The sequence below is a fragment of the Pleurodeles waltl genome, chromosome 7 (genome assembly GCF_031143425.1).
Source record: "Pleurodeles waltl isolate 20211129_DDA chromosome 7, aPleWal1.hap1.20221129, whole genome shotgun sequence".
Classification (NCBI taxonomy): domain Eukaryota; kingdom Metazoa; phylum Chordata; class Amphibia; order Caudata; family Salamandridae; genus Pleurodeles; species Pleurodeles waltl.
Genome location: NC_090446.1, coordinates 1,547,009,858 through 1,547,036,599, shown reverse-complemented (window position 1 = coordinate 1,547,036,599; position 26,742 = coordinate 1,547,009,858). Strand labels below are relative to the sequence as shown.

Sequence of the window (26,742 nt, the reverse complement as noted above, 5' to 3'; positions counted from 1 at the left end):
TCATGCAGAGGCATACAGCTGCACCCTGGCTGAAGGCACTGGGTTCATGGATAGGCATACAGCTGCACCCTGGTCCTGAAGGCATAGGGTCCATGCATAGGCATACAGCTGCACCCTGGCTGAAGGCACTGGGTTCATGCATAGGCATACAGCTGCACCCTGGCTGAAGGCACTGGGTTCATGCATGGGCGTACAACTGCACCCCGGCCCTGAAGGCACTGGGTTCATGCATAGGCGTACAACTGCACCCCGGCCCTGAAGGCACTGGGTTCATGCATAGGCGTACAACTGCACCCCGGCCCTGATGGCACTGGGTTCATGCATAGGCATACAGCTGCACCCTGGCTGAAGGCACTGGGTTCATGCATTGGCATACAACTGGACCCTGGCCCTGAAGGCACCTGGTCCTGAAGGCACTGGGTCCATGCATAGGCATACAGCTGCACCCTGGCTGAAGGCACTGGGTTCATGCATTGGCATACAACTGCACCCCGGCCCTGATGGCACTGGGTCCATGCATAGGCATACAGCTGCACCCTGGCTGAAGGCACTAGGTCCATGCATAGGCGTACAACTGCACCCCAGCCCTGATGGCACTGGGTTCATGCATAGGCGTACAGCTGCACCCTGGCTGAAGGCACTGGGTTCATGCATAGGCGTACAGCTGCACCCTGGCTGAAGGCACTGGGTCCATGCATAGGCGTACAGCTGCACCCTGGCCCTGAAGGCACTGGGTTCATGCATAGGCGTACAGCTGCACCCTGGCTGAAGGCACTGGGTTCATGCATAGGCATACAGCTGCACCCTGGCTGAAGGCACTGGATTCATGGATAGGCGTACAGCTGCACCCTGGTCCTGAAGGCATCGGGTCCATGCATAAGCATACAGCTGCACCCTGGCTGAAGGCACTGGGTTCATGCATAGGCATACAGCTGCACCCTGGCTGAAGGCACTGGGTCCATGCATAGGCGTACAGCTGCACCCTGGCCCTGAAGGCACTGGGTTCATGCATAGGCGTACAGCTGCACCCTGTCTGAAGGCACTGGGTTAATGCATAGGCATACAGCTGCACCCTGGCTGAAGGCACTAGGTTCATGGATAGGCGTACAGCTGCACCCTGGTCCTGAAGGCATCGGGTCCATGCATAGGCATACAGCTGCACCCCGGCCCTGATGGCGCTGGGTCCATGCATAGGCATACAGCTGCACCCTGGCCCTGAAGGCACTGGGTTCATGCATAGGCGTACAGCTGCACCCTGGCTGAAGGCACTGGGTCCATGCATAGGCGTACAACTGCACCCCGGCCCTGATGGCACTGGGTTCATGCATAGGCGTACAGCTGCACGCTGGCTGAAGGCACTGGGTTCCTGCATAGGCGTACAGCTGCACCCTGGTCCTGAAGGCATCGGGTTCATGCATAGGCATACAGCTGCACCCTGGCCCTGAAGGCACTGGGTCCATGCATAAGCGTACAGCTGCACCCTGGCTGAAGGCACTGGGTTCATGCATAGGCATACAGCTGCACCCTGGCTGAAGGCACTGGGTTCATGCATAGGCGTACAGCTGCACCCTGGTCCTGAAGGCATCGGGTTCATGCATAGGCATACAGCTGCACCCCTGGCCCTGCTTTTAGGGCACCAGGTTGATGCACAGGCATACAGCTGCACCCTGGCCCTGCTCTGGGGGTGCCAGGTGCACGCATAGCTATAAAGACTCTATTCTGCCCATGCCATGAGGGCACCAGGTTTTTGTGTAGGTATAAAGGGCGCATATTGACCCTGCCATATCAGCCATGTTCTCTTGCACAGACATGTAACTAGAAGGTGGGAGCATTGGCTGACATCCACAGAACTGAGTGGGGCACTCGGGCACACGCGGGCAGCTTGAAAAGTCTCGGTTTGTGAGCAAAAACGAAAACACCAGAAGAATTCAGTTGTGGTTTTGTGCAAACAATGCTTTAATCCAATGTTTGTCTTCACGTCCGATTGTTTGTCTATCAGATAACTCAAGCAAAGCCTTGGGTCCCAGGTAAGAAGGTGTCCCTTGCACACCAGTTTTGGATGTCTTCCAACTTGGGGAAGAAAGTATATTTTTCTATTGGCAAGTGATACAACATGTAGGATACTGCTATACAATGTATGACATTCATACGTTGGCGTATGTTAATACAAACATTTGTGCACCATGGGATTGAAAACTAAAATACAATCCCAGCGTACCCTAGTTTGGTGGTCATGTAACTGAGGTTACTGACCGTGCCCTAAGATGAAAGGAATTAACAAAAGTGCAAACATGCAAACTATCCAAAAACAAAACAAGCCACTTATGTGTTTACCATCTAGAAGATGCTGCCCTGGCAGTGGTGGTGGACGGTGGGATATCTTTATGTCACTGCCCACTGGGAGTGATGGAGACCCAGACATCTCTCACCAGCTGACCTGAGAGGACAGGAGATGTCTCCATCTACACACATACGTACTTCAGGGTTGGTGCCCCCCCCCCATACAGACCTCAGAAGAGGTCTGTGAGGGTTCATCCGACATCTCCCACCAGCTGACCTGAGAGGACAGGAGATGTCCCCATCTATGCTAATAAAGAAAATACACTGTTCCAGCTAGAAAAAGAGAGGATATTCAAGAGGGGTCCTAATTTTTAGGAGCAAAAAACCTCCTTTCCCTACTCCCATATTGAAGATTATGTCACTATGTGGATCCGTATTGATATTATTTCCCTTGCTTTACCTGTGTTTATTTTAATTACATGGCGACAGTTAGGATTAATAGATCCTTCCCATACTACAGTAGTGTAAGTGATTGGATACGTTTGTTCTGACAATTTCAGATTGTAGTTATCTACGTTTTTTACTAATAGGAGATACATATAGTCAACTGGTCCTGAAGAAGCGTCACTGGACCCATATGGGCCACAAGAGACGCGAAACATGTTGACCCTTATGAGAGATGGCTTGGAAATTCCCTATCCTCTTTTCTTTTTCGTTATAGAGTGATTGAAAATTACCTCTGTTTCACTCTTGTGACAATTTTTAATCTTGGCCTCTGACCCCCGTTTGGACTAATAAACAGATCATTCACTTTAGGTTTAGAGAGTCAATTTTAAACCCCCATCCTTTGATCTCCTTCCTTTACACTCACACTTGGGGTCGTGGCATCATCAGTGATAAGATCCCTGGTAAAGAGCTCCCCCACTCGGGGTGGTGCCTGTCAGACATTGCAGCGCCGGTCTGATGAGGAGCAACTCCGATGATGAAGCATGACACCCTTTTGGGTGTGTGAGGTTTTTTGCTCCTAAAAATTAGGACCCCTCTTGAATATCCTCTCTTTTTCTAGCTGGAACAGTGCATTATCTTTATTAGTATATCTATTGGGAGGCTATACACTGGACCAAAATTCCTCCCCATCCCTTTGTTTATTGCTCTGATGTCCCCATCTACACACATACCTACTTCATGGGTGGTTAACCCTCCCCATATAGACCTTATTAGAGGTCTGTGAGGGGTCATCAGACATCCGGGACCAGCTGACCTGAGAGGACAGGAGAAGTCTCCATCTACACATGTACCACTTAAGGGATGATTAACCTCCTCCCATGCAGACCTCAATAGAGATCTGTGAGGGGTCATCAGACATCCCCACCAGCTGAGCTGAGAGGACAAGAGACCTTTCCATCTGTACACATACCTACTTCAGGTTTGGTGTCCCTCTCCCATAAAGAACTCAGAAATGGTCTGTGAGGGGTCATCATGCATCTGGCACCAGCTGACATCGGAAGACAGGAGACCTTCCCTCTACATACATACCTACCTCGGGGATGATTAACCCTCCCCATACAGACCTCAGAAGAGGGCTGTGTGGGGTCAGCAGATATCCCACACCAGCTGACCTGAGAGGACAGGAGATGTCTCCATCTACACACATACATACTTCAGGGGTGGTGTCCCACCCCCATACAGACCTTGGAAGAGGTCTTTGAGGGGTCATCAGACATGCCCCTCTACAGACTTCAAAGGCAGAGGAGGGGCTATGTCTCCCCCATACAGACCTCAGAAGAGGTCTGTGAGGGCTCATCAGACACCCCTCCCTCTACAGACTTCAGGGGCAGAGGGGGGGGGGGTCTACATCTAACCTATAAAGACATCAGATGCAGAGAGAAGTCTACATCTCCCCCACAAAGACTTCAGATTTGGAGGGGGCAACATCTTCCCCATGAAGACATCATATGCAGTGGGGGGTCTATATCTCCTGCATAAAGTCTATGAGAGGTCTATATAAAGGTCTATATCTCTACTATACAGACTCCAGATGCAGTGAAGGGTCTACATCTCAAATATATAGACCTCAGTAGTGGTGGAGGGGCCTAAACCTCCAATATATAGACCTCAGCAGTGGTGGAGGCTTTACACCTCCAATATAGGCCTCGGCAGTGGTGGAAGGGTCAACAGCTCCAATATATAGACCTCAGCAGCGGTGGAGAGGTCAACACTGCCAGTATATATAGACCTCAGTAGCTGTGGAGGGGCGTACACCTCCAATATATAGACTTCAACAGCAGTGGAGGGGTCTACACCTCCAATATATAGACCTCAGCAGCAGTGGAAGGGTCTACACCTCCAATATATAAACCTCAGCAGCGATAAAGGGGTGTACAATTCCAATATATAGACCTCAGAAGCGGTGGAGGGGTCTACACCTCCAATATATTGACTTCAGTAGCAGTGGAAGGGTCTACATCTCCAATATATAGACCTCAGCAGCGTTGGAGGGGCTTGCACCTCTAATATATAGACCTCAGCAGTGGTGGAAGGGTCTACATCTCCAATATATACACCTCAGCAGCGGTGGAGGGGTCTACATTCGCCATACATACTTCAGATAAAGTGGGGGGTCTACATCTCCTGCATAAAGACTTCTGATGCAGTGGAAAGGTCTGTGTAAAGGTCTTTATCTCCACTATACAGACTCCAGATGCAGTGAAGGGTCTACACATCCAATACATAGACCTCAGCAGCTGTGCAGGGGGCTGCACCCCCAATAAATAGACCTCTGCAGTGGTGGAGAGGTCTACACTGCCAGTACATATAGATGTCAGCAGCAGTGGAGGGGTGAACACCTCCAATATATAGACCTCAGCAGCAGTGGAAGGGTATACATCTCCAATATATAGACCTCAGCAGTGGTGGATAGGGGTCTACACTGCCAGTATATATAGACTTCAGCAGTGGTGGAGGGGTCTAAACCTCCAATATATAGACCTCAGCAGCGATGGAGGGGTCTCACCTGAAATATATAGACCTCAGCATTGGTGGAGGGGTCTACACCTCCAGTATATAGACCTCAGCAGCTGTGGAGGGGTCTACATCTCCAACATATAGTTTTCAGCAGAGGTAGAGAGGTCTACACCTCCAATATATAGACCTCAGCAGCAGTGGATGGGTCTACACCTCCAATATACAGACCTCAGCAGTGGTGGAAGGTTCTACAACTCCAATATATAGGCCTCAGCAGCAGTGGAGGGCTCTACACCGCCAATATATAACCCTCAGCAGCGATGGAGCGGTGTACAACTCCAATATATAGACATCAGCTGCGGTGGAGGGGTCTACACCTCCAATATATAGACCTCAGCAGCAGTGAGAGGGTCTACATCTCCAATATATAGACCTCAGCAGTGGTGAAGGGGTCTACACTAACAGTATATATAGACCTCAGCAGCGGTGGAGGGGTGTACACTTCCAATATATAGACCTCAGCAGCGGTTGAAGGGTCTATAGCTCCAATATATAGACCTCAGCAAAGGTGGAAGGGTCTACATCTCCAATATATAGACCTCAGCAGTGGTGGAGGGGTATACACTGCCAGTATATATAGACTTCAGCAGTGATGGAGGGGTCTAAACCTCCAATATATAGACCTCAGCAGCGATGAAGGGGTCTACACCTGCAATATATAGACCTCAGCATTGGTGGAGGGGTCTACACCTCAAATATATAGACCTCAGCAGCTGTGAAGGGGTCTACACGTGTAATATATAGACCTCGGCATTGGTGGAGTGGTCTACATCTACAATATATAGCCCTCAGCAGCGATGAAGGGGTCTAAACCTATAATATATAGACCTCAGCAGCGATGGAGGGGTCTCACCTGAAATATATAGACCTCAGCATTGGTGGAGGGATCTACACCTCCAATATATAGACCTCAGCAGCTGTGGAGGGGTCTACATTTCCAACATATAGTCTTCAGCAGAGGTAGAGAGGTCTACACCTCCAATATATAGACCTCAGCAGCAGTGGATGGGTCTACACCTCCAATATACAGACCTCAGCAGTGGTGGAGGGTTCTACACCTCCAATATATAGGCCTCAGCAGCAGTGGAGGGCTCTACACCAGCAATATATAACCCTCAGCAGCGATGGAGCGGTGTACAACTCCAATATATAGACATCAGCTGCGGCGGAGGGGTCTACACCTCCAATATATAGACCTCAGCAGCAGTGGAAGGGTCTACATCTCCAATATATAGACCTTGGCATTGGTGGAGGGGTCTACACCTACAATATAAAGCCCTCAGCAGCTGTGGAGAGGTCTACATCCCCTATATATAGACTTCAGCAGAGGTAGAGAGGTCTACACCTCCAATATATAGACTTCAGCAGGGGTGGAGGGGTCTACACCTCTGATATATAGACCTCAGCAGGGGTGGAGGGGTCTACACCTCCAATATAGATATTTCAGATGCAGTGGGGGGAGTTACATCTCCTTTCCCACGTAAATCTGCTCACATGCTGACATCAGAGACAGCAGAGTGGCTCTATCTCCTCACATACAGACCTCCGGGGAAGCAGAGTGGCTCCACCTCCTCACATACAGACCTCAGGGACACCAGAGTGTCTCTACCTCCTCACATGGAGACCTCAGGGGCAGCAGAGTGTCTCCACCTCCTCACACACAAACCTCAGGGGAAGCAGAGTGTCCCTACCTCCTCAAAGAGAGACCTCAGGGACAGCAGAGTAACCCCACCTCCTCACATGCAAACCTCGGGGGCAGCAGAGTGTCCCTACCTCCTCACATCCAGACCTCAGGGGGAAGCAGAGTGTCTCTACCTCCTCACATACAGACCTCAGGGGGAAGCAGAGTGTCTCTACCTCCTCACATACAGACCTCAGGGAGAAGCAGAGTGTCTCTACCTCCTCATATACAGACCTCAGGGGCAGCAGACAGTCCCTACCTCTTCATATACAGACCTCAGGGTTAGCAGAGTGTCTCTACCTCCTCATATACAGACCTCAGGGGCCGCAGAGTGTCTCTACCTCCTCACATACAGACCTCAGGGGGAAGCAGAGTGTCCCTACCTCCTCACATACAGACCTCAGGGACAGCAGAGTGCCCCTACCTCCTCACATACAGACCTCAGGGGGAAGCAGAGTCCCCCTACCTCCTCACATACAGACCTCAGGGACAGCAGACAGTCCCTACCTCTTCATATACAGACCTCAGGGTTAGCAGAGTGTCTCTACCTCCTCATATACAGACCTCAGGGGCCGCAGAGTGTCTCTACCTCCTCACATACAGACCTCAGGGGGAAGCAGATTGTCCCTACCTCCTCACATACAGACCATGGGGAAGCAGAGTGCCCCTACCTCCTCATATACAGACCTCAGGGTTAGCAGAGTGTCTCTACCTCCTCATATACATACCTCAGGGGCTGCAGAGTGTCTCTACCTCCTCACATGCAGACCTCAGGGGGAAGCAGAATGTCCCTACCTCCTCACATACAGACCTCAGGGGCAGCAGACAGTCCCTACCTCTTCATATACAGACCTCAGAGTTAGCAGAGTGTCTCTACCTCCTCATATACAGACCTCAGGGGCCGCAGAGTGTCTCTACCTCCTCACATACAGACCTCAGGGGGAAGCAGAGTGTCCCTACCTCCTCACATACAAACCTCAGGGACAGCAGAGTGCCCCTACCTCCTCACATACAGACCTCAGGGACAGCAGACAGTCCCTACCTCTTCATATACAGACCTCAGGGTTAGCAGAGTGTCTCTACCTCCTCATATACAGACCTCAGGGTTAGCAGAGTGTCTCTACCTCCTCACATACAGACCTCAGGGGGAAGCAGAGTGTCTCTACCTCCTCACATACAGACCTCAGGGGGAAGCAGAGTGTATCTACCTCCTCACATACAGACCATGGGGAAGCAGAGTGCCCCTACCTCCTCATATACAGACCTCAGGGGCCGCAGAGTGTCTCTACCTCCTCACATACAGACCTCAGGGGGAAGCAGAGTGTCTCTACCTCCTCACATACAGACCATGGGGAAGCAGAGTGCCCCTACCTCCTCATATACAGACCTCAGGGGCCGCAGAGTGTCTCTACCTCCTCACATACAGACCTCAGGGGAAGCAGAGTGTCTCTACCTCCTCACATACAGACCTCAGGGGCCGCAGAGTGTCTCTACCTCCTCACATACAGACCTCAGGGGAAGCAGAGTGTCTCTACCTCCTCACATACAGACCTCATGGGGAAGCAGAGTGTCACTACCTCCTCACATACAGACCCCAGGGGTGCAGAGTGTCTCCACCTCCTCACACACAGACCTCAGGGGAAGCAGAGTGTCCCTACCTCCTCACAGAGAGACCTCAGGGGTGCAGAGTGTTCCTACCTCCTCACATACAGACCTCAGGGGAAGCAGGGAGTGCAGTGCTTAATTTGTAAACAAGACAAAAGTGTCAGGTCCCTCGTCAGGTGGCCACAGTAGCTTGCAGCCCCCATCGTCCCTGCCAGCGCTGCCAAGGACAGAGCCAACACAACTACTAACCACCACACTCTACAAGCATGGCAATCCAGACTATTCAATGCCCCCAAAACTATGAGAATGGCTTGGGTGACAGGTATTAGTTATTTTGTAAGTTTATTGAATTAATAAACTACTGTTGTTTTGCTCATCTCCAAATCAGGCAAACAGCACCACCATGTGGCAGATTGTCATAATTGTGGGAGTTGGCAATTAAGTGTCGGTGCCGAGCACTGGAGACCAGCGGCTCAAATTAAGCTCTGAGGGTGTGTCCATCCCCTCACACACCGACCACAGAGGCAGCACAATGATGATACCTTCTAATATACAGACCTCAGGGGCAGTAGAGGGGGTACATTTGGCTACACAGACCCCTTGAGCACCTCCACCACAAGAATTCACTTTCAGGTGAGGGATCACATATAGAACTCAGGTGTAGGAGAGGGCATCCCTTCACCACTTCACATACAGACAGGTAGGATTTTGTGCCTCACCTGCCGGAGGTTGTTGAATGTGTCCAGGTTCTTCTGCCCCTGCAGGAAGAGGTGGACGAGGCGCTGGATGGCTGGGAAGTTTCCCTGCGCAACAGCAATGTGCAGAGCCCTGGAATAAGATGAGAATGTGGTTAGCAAGAGAGCCTAGTAATATTAGGAGAGTCCCACAGCACGAGGAGAATCCCACAGCATGAGGAGAATCCTGCAACATGAGGAAAGTGCCACAGCATGATGAGAATCCTGTAGCATCAGGAAAGCGCCACTGCAAGAAGAGAGATCTGCAGCACAAATAGAGCCCTACAACATGAGGAGAGTACCACAGCATGAAGATCATCTGGAAGTATGAGGAAATTGCCACAGCACAAAGAAAGTCCAACAGAATTAGGAGAGTCCCACAGCATGAGAATCTGGCGGCATGAGAAAAGTGCCACAGCATGAGAGTTCTACAGCACAAAGAGAAACCTGCAGCATGAGGAGAGTCCCACATGAAAATCCTGCAGAAGAGGAAAATGCCACTGCATGAGAATCCTGCAGCATGAGGAGAGTCCTATGGCATGAGAAGAGTTCTACAGCATGAAGATAAGCCTGCAGCAGGAGGAGAGACCCACATGTGAATCCTGCAACATGAGGAAAATGCCACTGCATGAGAATCCTGATGCATGAGGAAGGTGCCACAGCATGAGGACAGTTGTACAGCATGAAGAGAATCGTGCAGCATGAGGAAAGTGCCACAGCCCAAAGAGATTCCTGCATCATGAGGAAAGGTCCCCAGTACAAAGAGGGTCCTACGTGCATGCAGAGAGTCCTACAGAAGTGCCATAGAATGAAAAGAGTCCTGCAGCATGAAGGGAATCCCATAGAAAGACAGGAATCCTGCTGCATGAGAAAGGTGTCACAGCATGAGGAGTCCTGCAGCATGAGGAGAGTCCCAGAGCATGGAGAGAGTCCCACAGAAAGACGGGAATCCTGCTGCATGAGAAAGGTGCCACAGCATGAGGAGTCCTGCAGCATGAGGAGAGTCCCAGAGCATGGAGAGAGTCCCACAGAAAGACGGGAATCCTGCTGCACGAGAAAGGTGCCACAGCATGCACAGAGTCCTGCAGCATGAAGATAATCCTACAGCATGAAGAGAGTCCGGTAACATGAGGTGAGTCCCACAGCATGGAGAGTCTTATAGCATGGAGAGAGTTGTGCAGCATGAGGAGAGTACCACAGCATGAGAAGAGGTCCACAGCTGCTGTGACACAGCATGAGAAGAGTTAAAAAGCACAAAGATAGTCCCACAGCATTACAAGAGTCCCTCAGAAGACGCGCAGAGACAGCAGGATAGGGGAGTCTGCAACATGTAGGAAGTCTCACAGGATGCAAAGCCTCTCTGTATAAGGAAGGAGACTGCAGGAAGGGTCGAGTCCACAGTACGGAATAGAGAGGGCACAGAAGGATGCGTGCCACAGCAAAAGGTGGTTCCCGCACAAGGTCATGACCCCTGTCAGGATAGTGAGGGCAGGAGCCTGACACCTGTCAGGATACTGAGGATAGGAGCCCGAGTCCTGTCAGGATACAGAGCCTAGGAGCACGACACCTGTCAGAATACCGAGGCTAGGTGCACGACACCTGCCGAGGACAGGAGCACAACACCTGTCAGGATACTGAGGATAGGAGCACGACACCTGTCAGGATACTGAGGCTGGGGGCACAACACCTGTCAGGATACTAAGGCTAGGAGCACGACATCTGTCAGGATACCGAGTCTAGGGGCACGACACCTGTCAGGATACCGAGGCTGGGGGCACGACACCTGTCAGGATACTGAGGCTGGGGGCACGACACCTGTCAGGATACCGAGGCTGGGGGCACGACACCTGTCAGGATACTGAGGCTAGGAGCACGACATCTGTCAGGATACTGAGGCTAGGGGCATGACACCTGTCAGGATACTGAGGCTGGGGGCACGACACCTGTCAGGATACTGAGGCCGGGGGCACGACACCTGTCAGGATACCGAGGCTGGGGGCATGACACCTGTCAGGATACTGAGGCTAGGGGCATGACACCTGTCAGAATACCGAGGCTAGGAGCACGACACCTGCTGAGGCCAGGAGCACAACACCTGTCAGGATACTGAGGCTAGGGGCACGACACCTGTCAGGATACTGAGGCTGGGAGCACAACACCTGTCAGGATACTGAGGCTGGGGGAACGACACCTGTCAGGATACCGAGGCTAGGAGCACGACACCTGCCGAGGCCAGGAGCACAACACCTGTCAGGATACTGAGGCTAGAGGCACTACACCTGTCAGAATACAGAGATTAGGAGCACGACACCTGTCAGGGTACTGAGGCTAGGAGCAGGACACCTGTCAGGATACTGAGGCTAGGAGCACGACACTTGTCAGGATACCGAGGCTAGGAGCACGACACCTGTCAGGATACCGAGGCTAGGAGCATGACACCTGTCAGAATACCGATGCTAGGAGCACGACATCTGTCAGGATACTGAGGCTAGGAGCATGACACCTGTCAGTATAATGAGACTAGGAGCACTACACCTGTCAGTATAATGAGACTAGGAGTACGACACCTGTAAGGATACCAAGGCTAGGGGCATGACACCTGTCAGGATACCGAGGCTAGGGGCATGACACCTGTCAGGATACCGAGGCTAGGAGCATGACACCTGACAGTATACCAAGTCTAGGAGAACGACACCTGTCAGGATACCGAGGCCAGGGAGCACGACATCTGTCAGGATACTGAGGCAAGGGGCACGACACCTGTCAGGACACTGAGGCTGGGGGCACGACACCTGTCAGGATACTGAGGCTAGGGGCACGACACCTGTCAGGATACTGAGGCTAGGGGCACTACACCTGTCAGTATAATGATACTAGGTGCACGACACCTGTCAGTATAATGAGACTAGGTGCACGACACCTGTCAGTATAATGACACTAGGAGCACGACACCTGTCAGGATACTGAGGCTAGGAGCACGACACCTGTCAGGATACCGAGGCTAGAGGCACTACACCTGTCAGAATACCGAGGCTAGGAGCACGGCACCTGTCAGGATACCGAGGCTAGGAGCACGACACCTGTCAGGATACCGAGGCTAGAGGCACTACACCTGTCAGAATACCGAGGCTAGGAGCACGGCACCTGTCAGGATACCGAGGCTAGGAGCACGACACCTGTCAGGATACCGAGGCTAGGAGCACGACACCTGTCAGGATACCGAGGCTAGGAGCACGACACCTGTCAGGATACCGAGGCTAGGGGCACGACACCTGTCAGGATACCGAGGCTAGGAGCACGACACCTGTCAGGATACCGAGGCTAGGGGCATGACACCTGTCAGGATACTGAGGCTAGGGGCACTACACCTGTCAGTATAATGATACTAGGTGCACAACACCTGTCAGTATAATGAGACTAGGTGCACGACACATGTCAGTATAATGATACTAGGAGCACAACACCTGTCAGGATACCGAGGCTAGGTGCACGACACCTGCCGAGGCCAGGAGCACAACACCTGTCAGGATACTGAGGCTGGGGGCACGACACCTGTCAGGATACCGAGGCTGGGGGCACGACACCTGTCAGGATACTGAGGCTAGGAGCACGACATCTGTCAGGATACTGAGGCTAGGGGCACGATACCTGTCAGGATACTGAGGCTGGGGGCACGACACCTGTCAGGATACTGAGGCTGGGGGCATGACACCTGTCAGGATACTGAGGCTGGGGGCACGACACCTGTCAGGATACCGAGGCTGGGGGCACGACACCTGTCAGGATACTGAGGCTAGGAGCACGACATCTGTCAGGATACTGAGGCTAGGGGCACGATACCTGTCAGGATACTGAGGCTGGGGGCACGACACCTGTCAGGATACTGAGGCTGGGGGCATGACACCTGTCAGGATACTGAGGCTGGGGGCACGACACCTGTCAGGATACCGAGGCTGGGGGCATGACACCTGTCAGGATACTGAGGCTAGGGGCATGACACCTGTCAGAACACCGAGGCTAGGAGCACGACACCTGCCGAGGCCAGGAGCACAACACCTGTCAGGATACTGAGGCTAGGGGCACGGCACCTGTCAGGACACTGAGGCTGGGAGCACGACACCTGTCAGGATACTGAGGCTGGGGGAACGACACCTGTCAGGATACCGAGGCTAGGAGCACGACACCTGCCGAGGCCAGGAGCACAACACCTGTCAGGATACTGAGGCTAGAGGCACTTCACCTGTCAGAATACAGAGATTAGGAGCACGACACCTGTCAGGGTACTGAGGCTAGGAGCAGGACACCTGTCAGGATACTGAGGCTAGGAGCACGACACTTGTCAGGATACCGAGGCTAGGAGCACGACACCTGTCAGGATACCGAGGCTAGGAGCATGACACCTGTCAGAATACCGATGCTAGGAGCACGACATCTGTCAGGATACTGAGGCTAGGAGCATGACACCTGTCAGTATAATGAGACTAGGAGCACCACACCTGTCAGTATAATGAGACTAGGACCACGACACCTGTAAGGATACCGAGGCTAGGGGCATGACACCTGTCAGGATACCGAGGCTAGGGGCATGACACCTGTCAGGATACCGAGGCTGGGAGCATGACACCTGACAGTATGCCAAGTCTAGGAGAACGACACCTGTCAGGATACCGAGGCCAGGGAGCACGACATCTGTCAGGATACTGAGGCTAGGGGCACGACACCTGTCAGGACACTGAGGCTGAGGGCACGACACCTGTCAGGATACTGAGGCTAGGGGCACGACACCTGTCAGGATACTGAGGCTAGGGGCACTACACCTTTCAGTATAATGATGCTAGGTGCACGACACCTGTCAGTATAATGAGACTAGGAGCACGACACCTGTCAGGATACTGAGGCTAGGAGAACAACACCTGTCAGGATACTGAGGCTAGAGGCACTACACCTGTCAGAATACCGAGGCTAGGAGCACGGCACCTGTCAGGATACTGAGGCTAGGAGCACGACACCTGTCAGGATACCGAGGCTAGAGGCACTACACCTGTCAGAATACCGAGGCTAGGAGCACGGCACCTGTCAGGATACTGAGGCTAGGAGCACAACACCTGTCAGGATACCGAGACTAGGAGCATGACACCTGTCAGGATACCGAGGCTAGGAGCATGACACCTGTCAGGATACCGAGGCTAGGGGCACGACACCTGTCAGGATACCGAGGCTAGGAGCACGACACCTGTCAGGATACCGAGGCTAGGGGCATGACACCTGTCAGTATAATGATACTGGTGCACGACACCTGTCAGTATAATGAGACTAGGTGCACGACACCTGTCAGTATAATGAGACTAGGAGCACGACACCTGTCAGGATACTGAGGCTAGGAGCACAACACCTGTCAGGATACCGAGGCTAGAGGCACTACACCTGTCAGAATACCGAGGCTAGGAGCACGGCACCTGTCAGGATACCGAGGCTAGGAGCATGACACCTGTCAGAATACAGAGATTAGGAGCACGACACCTGTCAGGGTACTGAGGCTAGGAGCAGGACACCTGTCAGGATACTGAGGCTAGGAGCACGACACTTGTCAGGATACCGAGGCTAGGAGCACGACACCTGTCAGGATACCGAGGCTAGGAGCATGACACCTGTCAGAATACCGATGCTAGGAGCACGACATCTGTCAGGATACTGAGGCTAGGAGCATGACACCTGTCAGTATAATGAGACTAGGAGCACTACACCTGTCAGTATAATGAGACTAGGAGCACGACACCTGTAAGGATACCGAGGCTAGGGGCATGACACCTGTCAGGATACCGAGGCTAGGGGCATGACACCTGTCAGGATACCGAGGCTAGGAGCATGACACCTGACAGTATACCAAGTCTAGGAGCACGACGCCTGTCAGGATACCGAGGCCAGGGAGCACGACATCTGTCAGGATACTGAGGCTTGGGGCACGACACCTGTCAGGACACTGAGGCTGGGGGCACGACACCTGTCAGGATACTGAGGCTAGGGGCACGACACCTGTCAGTATAATGAGACTAGGTGCACGACACCTGTCAGTATAATGAGACTAGGAGCACGACACCTGTCAGGATACTGAGGCTAGGAGCACAACACCTGTCAGGATACCGAGGCTAAAGGCACTACACCTGTCAGAATACCGAGGCTAGGAGCACGGCACCTGTCAGGATACTGAGGCTAGGAGCACGACACCTGTCAGGATACCGAGGCTAGAGGCACTGCACCTGTCAGAATACCGAGGCTAGGAGCACGGCACCTTTCAGGATACTGAGGCTAGGAGCAAGACACCTGTCAGGATACCGAGGCTAGGAGCATGACACCTGTCAGGATACCGAGGCTAGGAGCACGACACCTGTCAGGATACCGAGGCTAGGGGCACGACACCTGTCAGGATACCGAGGCTAGGGGCATGACACCTGTCAGGATACTGAGGCTAGGGGCACCACACCTGTCAGTATAATGATACTAGGTGCATGACACCTGTCAGTATAATGAGACTAGGTGCACGACACCTGTCAGTATAATGAGACTAGGAGCACGACACCTGTCAGGATACTGAGGCTAGGAGCACAACACCTGTCAGGATACCGAGGCTAGAGGCACTACACCTGTCAGAATACCGAGGCTAGGACCACAGCACCTGTCTGGATACCGAGGCTAGGAGCACGACACCTGTCAGGATACCGAGGCTAGGAGCACGACACCTGTAAGGATACCGAGGCTAGGAGCATGACACCTGTCAGGATACTGAGGCTAGGGGCATGACACCTGTCAGGATACCGAGGCCAGGGGCATGACACCTGTCAGGATACCGAGGCTAGGAGCACGACACCTGACAGTATACCAAGTCTAGGAGCACAACACCTGTCAGGATACTGAGGCTAGGGGCACGACACCTGTCAGGACACTGAGGCTGGGAGCACGACACCTGTCAGGATACTGAGGCTGGGGGAACGACACCTGTCAGGATACCGAGGCTAGGAGCACGACACCTGCCGAGGCCAGGAGCACAACACCTGTCAGGATACTGAGGCTGGGGGCACGACACCTGTCAGGATACCGAGGCTGGGGGCACGACACCTGTCAGGATACTGAGGCTAGGAGCACGACATCTGTCAGGATACTGAGGCTAGGGGCACGATACCTGTCAGGATACTGAGGCTGGGGGCACGACACCTGTCAGGATACTGAGGCTGGGGGCATGACACCTGTCAGGATACTGAGGCTGGGGGCACGACACCTGTCAGGATACCGAGGCTGGGGGCACGACACCTGTCAGGATACTGAGGCTAGGAGCACGACATCTGTCAGGATACTGAGGCTAGGGGCACGATACCTGTCAGGATACTGAGGCTGGGGGCACGACACCTGTCAGGATACTGAGGCTGGGGGCATGACACCTGTCAGGATACTGAGGCTGGGGGCACGACACCTGTCAGGATACCGAGGCTGGGGGCATGACACCTGTCAGGATACTGAGGCTAGGGGCATGACACCTGTCAGAACACCGAGGCTAGGAGCACGACACCTGCCGAGGCCAGGAGCACAACACCTGTCAGGATACTGAGGCTAGGGGCACGGCACCTGTCAGGACACTGAGGCTGGGAGCACGACACCTGTCAGGATACTGAGGCTGGGGGAACGACACCTGTCAGGATACCGAGGCTAGGAGCACGACACCTGACGAGGCCAGGAGCACAACACCTGTCAGGATACTGAGGCTAGAGGCACTTCACCTGTCAGAATACAGAGATTAGGAGCACGACACCTGTCAGGGTACTGAGGCTAGGAGCAGGACACCTGTCAGGATACTGAGGCTAGGAGCACGACACTTGTCAGGATACCGAGGCTAGGAGCACGACACCTGTCAGGATACCGAGGCTAGGAGCATGACACCTGTCAGAATACCGATGCTAGGAGCACGACATCTGTCAGGATACTGAGGCTAGGAGCATGACACCTGTCAGTATAATGAGACTAGGAGCACCACACCTGTCAGTATAATGAGACTAGGACCACGACACCTGTAAGGATACCGAGGCTAGGGGCATGACACCTGTCAGGATACCGAGGCTAGGGGCATGACACCTGTCAGGATACCGAGGCTGGGAGCATGACACCTGACAGTATACCAAGTCTAGGAGAACGACACCTGTCAGGATACCGAGGCCAGGGAGCACGACATCTGTCAGGATACTGAGGCTAGGGGCACGACACCTGTCAGGACACTGAGGCTGAGGGCACGACACCTGTCAGGATACTGAGGCTAGGGGCACGACACCTGTCAGGATACTGAGGCTAGGGGCACTACACCTGTCAGTATAATGATGCTAGGTGCACGACACCTGTCAGTATAATGAGACTAGGTGCACGACACCTGTCAGTATAATGAGACTAGGAGCACGACACCTGTCAGGATACTGAGGCTAGGAGAACAACACCTGTCAGGATACTGAGGCTAGAGGCACTACACCTGTCAGAATACCGAGGCTAGGAGCACGGCACCTGTCAGGATACTGAGGCTAGGAGCACGACACCTGTCAGGATACCGAGGCTAGAGGCACTACACCTGTCAGAATACCGAGGCTAGGAGCACGGCACCTGTCAGGATACTGAGGCTAGGAGCACAACACCTGTCAGGATACCGAGACTAGGAGCATGACACCTGTCAGGATACCGAGGCTAGGAGCATGACACCTGTCAGGATACCGAGGCTAGGGGCACGACACCTGTCAGGATACCGAGGCTAGGAGCACGACACCTGTCAGGATACCGAGGCTAGGGGCATGACACCTGTCAGTATAATGATACTGGTGCACGACACCTGTCAGTATAATGAGACTAGGTGCACGACACCTGTCAGTATAATGAGACTAGGAGCACGACACCTGTCAGGATACTGAGGCTAGGAGCACAACACCTGTCAGGATACCGAGGCTAGAGGCACTACACCTGTCAGAATACCGAGGCTAGGAGCACGGCACCTGTCAGGATACCGAGGCTAGGAGCATGACACCTGTCAGAATACAGAGATTAGGAGCACGACACCTGTCAGGGTACTGAGGCTAGGAGCAGGACACCTGTCAGGATACTGAGGCTAGGAGCACGACACTTGTCAGGATACCGAGGCTAGGAGCACGACACCTGTCAGGATACCGAGGCTAGGAGCATGACACCTGTCAGAATACCGATGCTAGGAGCACGACATCTGTCAGGATACTGAGGCTAGGAGCATGACACCTGTCAGTATAATGAGACTAGGAGCACTACACCTGTCAGTATAATGAGACTAGGAGCACGACACCTGTAAGGATACCGAGGCTAGGGGCATGACACCTGTCAGGATACCGAGGCTAGGGGCATGACACCTGTCAGGATACCGAGGCTAGGAGCATGACACCTGACAGTATACCAAGTCTAGGAGCACGACGCCTGTCAGGATACCGAGGCCAGGGAGCACGACATCTGTCAGGATACTGAGGCTTGGGGCACGACACCTGTCAGGACACTGAGGCTGGGGGCACGACACCTGTCAGGATACTGAGGCTAGGGGCACGACACCTGTCAGTATAATGAGACTAGGTGCACGACACCTGTCAGTATAATGAGACTAGGAGCACGACACCTGTCAGGATACTGAGGCTAGGAGCACAACACCTGTCAGGATACCGAGGCTAAAGGCACTACACCTGTCAGAATACCGAGGCTAGGAGCACGGCACCTGTCAGGATACTGAGGCTAGGAGCACGACACCTGTCAGGATACCGAGGCTAGAGGCACTGCACCTGTCAGAATACCGAGGCTAGGAGCACGGCACCTTTCAGGATACTGAGGCTAGGAGCAAGACACCTGTCAGGATACCGAGGCTAGGAGCATGACACCTGTCAGGATACCGAGGCTAGGAGCACGACACCTGTCAGGATACCGAGGCTAGGGGCACGACACCTGTCAGGATACCGAGGCTAGGGGCATGACACCTGTCAGGATACTGAGGCTAGGGGCACCACACCTGTCAGTATAATGATACTAGGTGCATGACACCTGTCAGTATAATGAGACTAGGTGCACGACACCTGTCAGTATAATGAGACTAGGAGCACGACACCTGTCAGGATACTGAGGCTAGGAGCACAACACCTGTCAGGATACCGAGGCTAGAGGCACTACACCTGTCAGAATACCGAGGCTAGGACCACAGCACCTGTCTGGATACCGAGGCTAGGAGCACGACACCTGTCAGGATACCGAGGCTAGGAGCACGACACCTGTAAGGATACCGAGGCTAGGAGCATGACACCTGTCAGGATACTGAGGCTAGGGGCATGACACCTGTCAGGATACCGAGGCCAGGGGCATGACACCTGTCAGGATACCGAGGCTAGGAGCACGACACCTGACAGTATACCAAGTCTAGGAGCACAACACCTGTCAGGATACTGAGGCTAGGGGCACGACACCTGTCAGGACACTGAGGCTGGGAGCACGACACCTGTCAGGATACTGAGGCTGGGGGAACGACACCTGTCAGGATACCGAGGCTAGGAGCACGACACCTGCCGAGGCCAGGAGCACAACACCTGTCAGGATACTGAGGCTAGAGGCACTACACCTGTCAGAATACAGAGATTAGGAGCACGACACCTGTCAGGGTACTGAGGCTAGGAGCAGGACACCTGTCAGGATACTGAGGCTAGGAGCACGACACTTGTCAGGATACCGAGGCTAGGAGCACGACACCTGTCAGGATACCGAGGCTAGGAGCATGACACCTGTCAGAATACCGATGCTAGGAGCACGACATCTGTCAGGATACTGAGGCTAGGAGCATGACACCTGTCAGTATAATGAGACTAGGAGCACTACACCTGTCAGTATAATGAGACTAGGAGCACGACACCTGTAAGGATACCGAGGCTAGGGGCATGACACCTGTCAGGATACCGAGGCTAGGGGCATGACACCTGTCAGGATACCGAGGCTAGGAGCATGACACCTGACAGTATACCAAGTCTAGGAGCACGACACCTGTCAGGATACCGAGGCCAGGGAGCACGACATCTGTCAGGATACTGAGGCTAGGGGCACGACACCTGTCAGGACACTGAGGCTGGGGGCACGACACCTGTCAGGATACCGAGGCTAGAGGCACTACACCTGTCAGATTACCGAGGCTAGGAGCACGGCACCTGTCAGGATACTGAGGCTAGGAGCACGACACCTGTCAGTATACCGAGGCTAGAGGCACTACACCTGTCAGAATACCGAGGCTAGGAGCACGGCACCTGTCAGGATACTGAGGCTAGGAGCACGACACCTGTCAGGATACCGAGGCTAGAGGCACTACACCTGTCAGAATACCGAGGCTAGGAGCACGGCACCTGTCAGGATACTGAGGCTAGGAGCACGACACCTGTCAGGATACCGAGGCTAGGAGCACGACACCTGTCAGGATACTGAGGCTAGGAGCACGACACCTGTCAGGATACCGAGGCTAGGGGCACGACACCTGTCAGGATACTGAGTCTAGGAGCACGACACCTGTCAGGATACCGAGGCTAGGGGCATGACACCTGTCAGGATACTGAGGCTAGGGGCACTACACCTGTCAGTATAATGATACTAGGTGCACGACACCTGTCAGTATAATGAGACTAGGTGCACGACACCTGTCAGTATAATGAGACTAGGAGCACGACACCTGTCAGGATACTGAGGCTAGGAGCACAACACCTGTCAGGATACCGAGGCTAGAGGCACTACACCTGTCAGAATACCGAGGCTAGGACCACGGCACCTGTCAGGATACCGAGGCTAGGAGCATGACACCTGTCAGGATATCGAGGCTAGGAGCACGACACCTGTAAGGATACCGAGGCTAGAGGCACTACACCTGTCAGAATACCGAGGCTAGGACCACGGCACCTGTCAGGATACCGAGGCTAGGAGCACGACACCTGTAAGGATACCGAGGCTAGGAGCATGACACCTGTCAGGATACTGAGGCCAGGGAGCACGACATCTGTCAGGACACTGAGGCTAGTAGCATCAGCTGAGCTGCTGGTGGCTGTGTGACGCCCCTGCCTTCCGGCTCCTAATGTCTTCATTATGGTTGACCTGGTGTGTTGTCCGAGCCGGAGACTCGTCTCATGAGTCCCCTGACAGGTGCTCTTCACCAACAGGCTTCTAGGCTACGCCCAGGGCACACCTCAAAGGTGCAAATGGGTTGGACAGCGTCCACCCACTCTTTTCACAGTCTGGATGCCATCTACCCTGCCAGGAGGTTGGGCCTCACCGAAATATGATAAACCTGTCCCTGTGTAGTTGTCAGGCATATATTCAGTAGCACCCGCACCTTGTCTGCTGCTGTTACCAACAGCAATGTGCTGGTGGGGAGGGGGCTTGCCAGATTCCAGCCGGGCCCAAAACAAACGCTGAAGTTCAGGGGCCACCAGGCCTCCATTTGCTGGAGTATGGTATCCTAGCTGGGAGCTATCAGAGCCTCACACCTACATGCAATGGAGGGGTAAGAAAGGCTCTCAGCTTATCTCTTCAAAGGTGCTTAAGAGAGGCAGCTTTTGACTTTTGACCATCTCTGTATTTAAGAGATTTCCATGCAAGGTAAGAATGTCAAATGTGCTGGTCTGTCCCAGTATATACAAAAATAACAATTTAAATACCACTATTTTGCTTTATTTATTTGACAGCACCATAGTGCTACTCATCTCATCTCTGTGTGTCAGAGCGCTTTACATCATACGTATACATTATACACTGAGAGCTTCATTTACAAAAGTCTGACGCATCGGCTTCAATGCGTCAGATTTCTTGTGCTGCCCTACGATCCTCTAACGACACCATTGATGCGCTGTATTTACAATACAGAGCTCCATTGTGTACGTTTTCACAGATGCGTCAGAAATTCTGACGCATCTGTTGGCGCTAAACTCTTGCATTGCTGGACTAGTGTCAAAAAAATAATGCTACTCCAGCAATTCAAGGAAGCCCCCATACAGAAAACCCCTGCGTCAATTTTACACCTGCTCTAAGCAGGCAGTAACATTTTGACGCAGTGAAGTCGCAGAATGAGACAGTGAAATGTAAATTTCACTGCATCAGGTCTGCGTGGCCTTTCATGTGGGAACACCTACCCTGCATACATTATACCTGGCGCAGGTATAATGTGACGCAAGGCTTTGCAAACTCACGCATTCGGCCCAAAGCGTCAGTTTGTAAATTTGCAGCAATGTTAAGCACTGCTAGTGCCACTGCTGCGTCACAAAAGCATGATGCAACAGTGGTGCAAAGGACTTGTAAATGAGGCCCTGACAATCATATGCATGTACGTCAATGCACAGGATGTGCTGTGTGAGACAGTGAGGGTTGCAATGTGTACGAGTCACACGTCCTCCACAGCTCACTGTGCTATATTACAAAGATTGCACTTTATGAACTGGACGTAACAAAAGACTCTCTGTGTTAAAAGCAGTAACCTATTTACCTAGCAACATAAAATAAAAATGTATCCTCTGCGTGTTACATAATGTGCTTTGCGGAAGGCACAATAACCCTCTTTGTTACTTTGAGTCAAATCTGGGACTAGAAAAAATGCAGATTGCTCCAGCAAATGTATTATCCTCCTGAATGATCTTACCAATAATATGATTCCTTGAGATGTACGCATCACACAAAGATTTCTTCAGCAGGTGCCATAGCCCCATAAGGTATTTTAAAATTAAGGCTCAAAGTTTCCTGTTTTTACTGTTTTATACAGATAAATACAGAGAGAAAATAATGCTGTTTTGTATTCATTTTTAGAAGCAAAAAAATACTGAAAATTGGGCCCCTTTTGAGTGACGCTCTGTGCTGTTATTCATGACTTCCAGGCCAATTGCTGAGCGGATTCACAGCGCAGGAGGGTTAAAGAACTGGGTGAGATTTGCTTAAATCAATGCATATCTCATTGTATAATTGTCATATAATGCTACAATTTTCAAACAGGGTTTTTTTTTTATTGTATTTGCCTATTCAATACGTTTAAGCACAAGATGCATCAAAGTAGACTGGATATCACTTGATTAAGTGTGGAAATGTACAAGTTCCAACTTATTTTATTCACAGAAAAACGCAATAAATATGGATAAATACCAATAAGATGGTGGCCAAAACATAAATATCGATCAATACAGACGGAAATGTTCAATAAATAAAATACCATAAACCTGGAAGCCCTAATTACAATGCAGACTTTCAACCAATTAAGTAGTATTGATTTACTGCCACGTTTCTCCTTGCTGCCAGTTTCTTTGCTGCAGGGTTTTAAAAATTAAGTGCCAGATGTAGCAAAGGAATTTACCCATTCTATGTCTATGGGAAAATGTCTTTGTCATATGTCCCTAAATGTATAACTTGAGCTCCAGATTTTGATTAGGGGTTGCTTCACTTTTTTGCACAAGCCCAAAGCAAAATCTAATTTGTTAAATATTGCAATGCTCTAAAATGTTCTCATGATAGACCTGCTAAACATATGTCTGAAGTGTTTAGATCTGATGTTGCTTCCTGTGAGGTCATGGGTTGTGATGCCACTTCCTGTGATGGCAGGTTCCCGGAGGCTGGTCCCCTATGTAGTGTGCAAAGCTAGGCACATTGGTTTAAAGGGGTAAAAACTAGATCAGCTTGTTGTACTCACAGCATCAATCTTGCAACTCACACACTCAAAGGAATAACTCAAGACCAATTAATAAAAAATACTTCAGATTTTTGTGTAATTTCTAAGCATAAGATCATCAGTTTTGGTTAAATACTTTTTGAGATATGAATGTTTGAAGTTTAATAAAAATAGTTTTTTGTGGGTAATTACGCACTATAGGAATCAATGAAGGATATAATTTACAAATACATATAAAATCACACAGTAGGTTTAACAACTTCTCCTTTTGCAGGTTGGTCGGGGTTGTTGGTGGGCACACTGTGCCAGCTGGAGCAGTTCGGGCGGCTCCCAGTTTCGTCGGGAGCAGTGGGGCAAGGTCTCTGGAGCTGGTGCAGGGCCACTGCGGGGAACCACTAGGAAAAGCTCTGCTCAGGTACGTTTAAAGGTGAATCCTGGGGGTCCCCTTAGAGTGTTGAGGTCGCAGGGACCCTTAAGGCACTGCAGGTTCTTTGGTTCGGGTGCAGGGCACCGGGCGGCCAGGAGGAGAGCGAATTCATGAGCCAGAAGCTGTGCACAAAGATGCCCTCAGAAGCAGGAGGTAAGTCGGTTCAAGGGTCGACTGCAGGACAAAGGAGGCCCTCTGGTGGGAGGTCTTGATTGTTTCTGAAGTCCCTTAAATGTGGCTTCCTCCTGATCTTTTTTCAGTCCCAGGTGGACTGTTTTCTTGGTGTTTGGGGTATTGGTACATTTCAGCCGCTATGAGGTGCAGTGCTACCATACTTGGCACACTGACAGGTGTCGATGTGAAGTTTGGTCTGGCTCTGGCATCCAGTTCTGGAGTTAACATCCAGTCAGTGAAGTGGAGCTCACTGACTTGTTGGTTCCTTGTGGATTTGGAGTGGTACCTCCACTCTGGCGGGAGTTCTTTGGCAATCAGTGAAGCCTCTGGGGTTCTTTAGGGTTTTTCCAGTTGTCCAGCAGCTCCTCAGTGGTGATTGTCGGGTCCTGGGTGTAGCAGGCAGGGTTTGCCGCCTCTTCTTTGGTGCAGCAGGTCCACAGTTCTCGTGCTTCGGACCTTCTTGTTGCTGGTCTCCTTTTGTCCATTGACTCTGATTTCCTGGTCTAGGGATGTTCACTAAGTACTGTATTTAGTGGGCATTTTAGGGGGAACCTCTTAGTGGCTTAAGGGTCATCTACCTTAGGGAGGCTACACTCATTAAGTGACCACTTCCTGTGGTGTTTGGCTATTTTCCTTCAATCCAAGATTAAGGAAATTTAAATAGAGGGTTCATCTGAACGGCAACACCCTAGGGGTGGTTTGTGCCAGGTAGGGCCACTCCTCCCGTGCTTTGTTTGAATTTCCTGCTCTTGCTCCTGCCAAACATGGGGGTTTGCAATGGGGTTGGCCATCTGCTGCTAGCAGCAGGCCGGGGGTTTGTGTTTCAAAGGTTGTAGCCCTTTGAAGCTCGCCGCCAGGACAGTGCACATTCCTGAGGGAGGGGTTGTTAGCACCTCTAACCAGGAAGGGTTTTGTTCTGCAACCCAGAGAGAAGGATCTCTCACCCCAAGGTTGTAGATTGGTTGTCTGGTGGTGGCAGGCTAGATAGAACCAGTCAGCAACCATGCCAGGGTAGTTAGCTTGTGCAGGGGGCACCTCTAAGGTCACCCCTGGGTACATTTAGGGATACATCCAACACGGGTACCAGTTTGGATTTATCATTCTGAGTTGTGTGATACCAAACAACCCAGGGTTCAGAGTGGCCATTATGTAGCTGTGAACTCATGTTGACCAGTGACCAGCACATGTATTAAAATGGCTGCTCTGTTCGTTCACTATGTCCCAGGTTTGGTAAGGACACAGTGGGGGCATACTGCTCTGGCAATCTGAGGGAAGAAAGAGAGACACACACAATGTGGTCCCTCGTCTTGCCACAACAGGGTCTGTGGAGTGCACTCAGAGGGGAGACAGACACTGTGCCCCCCTCACTCTGACACAGCAGGGTTTGTAGTCTGTGCACTCTGGGGGGAAGAGAGACACATTATGGTCCCTCGCCCTGCCGGAGTAGGGTCTGTAGAGTGTGCGGTCTGAAGGGAGAGTGACACAATGTCTGATCCCTCACCCAGACTAATATTAGTCCCTTAGCCTGGACACCAATGTCTAGTCCTTCACCCAGGATACCAATGCCTAGTCCCTCACCCTGGACACCAGTGCCTAGTCCCTCACCATGGATAACAATGCCTTGTCCCTCACCCTGGGCACCTAGTCCCTCACCCTGGACACCAATGCCTTGTCTCTCACCCTGGACACGAATGCCTAGTCCCTCAACCTGGACAACAGTGCCTAGTCCCTCACCCTGGACAACAGTGCCTTGTCCCTCACCCTGGACACCAATGCCTAGTCCCTCACCCTGGACAACAGTGCCTTGTCCCTCACCCTGCACACCAGTGCCTGGTCTCTCACCCTGAACACCGAAGCCTGGTTCTTCACCCTGGATGCCACCACCTAGTCCCTCACCCTGGACACCAATGCCTTGTCCCTCACCCTGGACACCAATGCCTAGTCCCTCACCCCGGCCACCAATGCCCAGTCCCTCACTCGAGACACCAATGCATAGCCCCCCACCCTGGATACCAATGTCTGGTCCCTCACTCTGGACACCAGTGCATAGCCCCCCACGCTGGACACCAGTGCATAGCCCCCCACCCTGGATACCAATGCCTGGTCCCGCACCCGGAAC

At 52.2% G+C, this 26,742-nt stretch overlaps 1 protein-coding gene across 2 annotated transcripts in view; it reads right to left on the bottom strand.

The window, feature by feature from the left end:
• The window catches only part of BCL3 (BCL3 transcription coactivator), a 243,311-nt gene that overhangs the window by 140,049 nt on the left and 76,520 nt on the right, over positions 1–26,742 (bottom strand). For both annotated transcript variants that reach the window (XM_069201444.1, XM_069201445.1), the window contains exon 3: positions 9,310–9,418. In XM_069201444.1, coding sequence (XP_069057545.1) covers positions 9,310–9,418 — 109 coding nt within the window. The remainder of the gene's footprint in view (positions 1–9,309; positions 9,419–26,742) is intronic.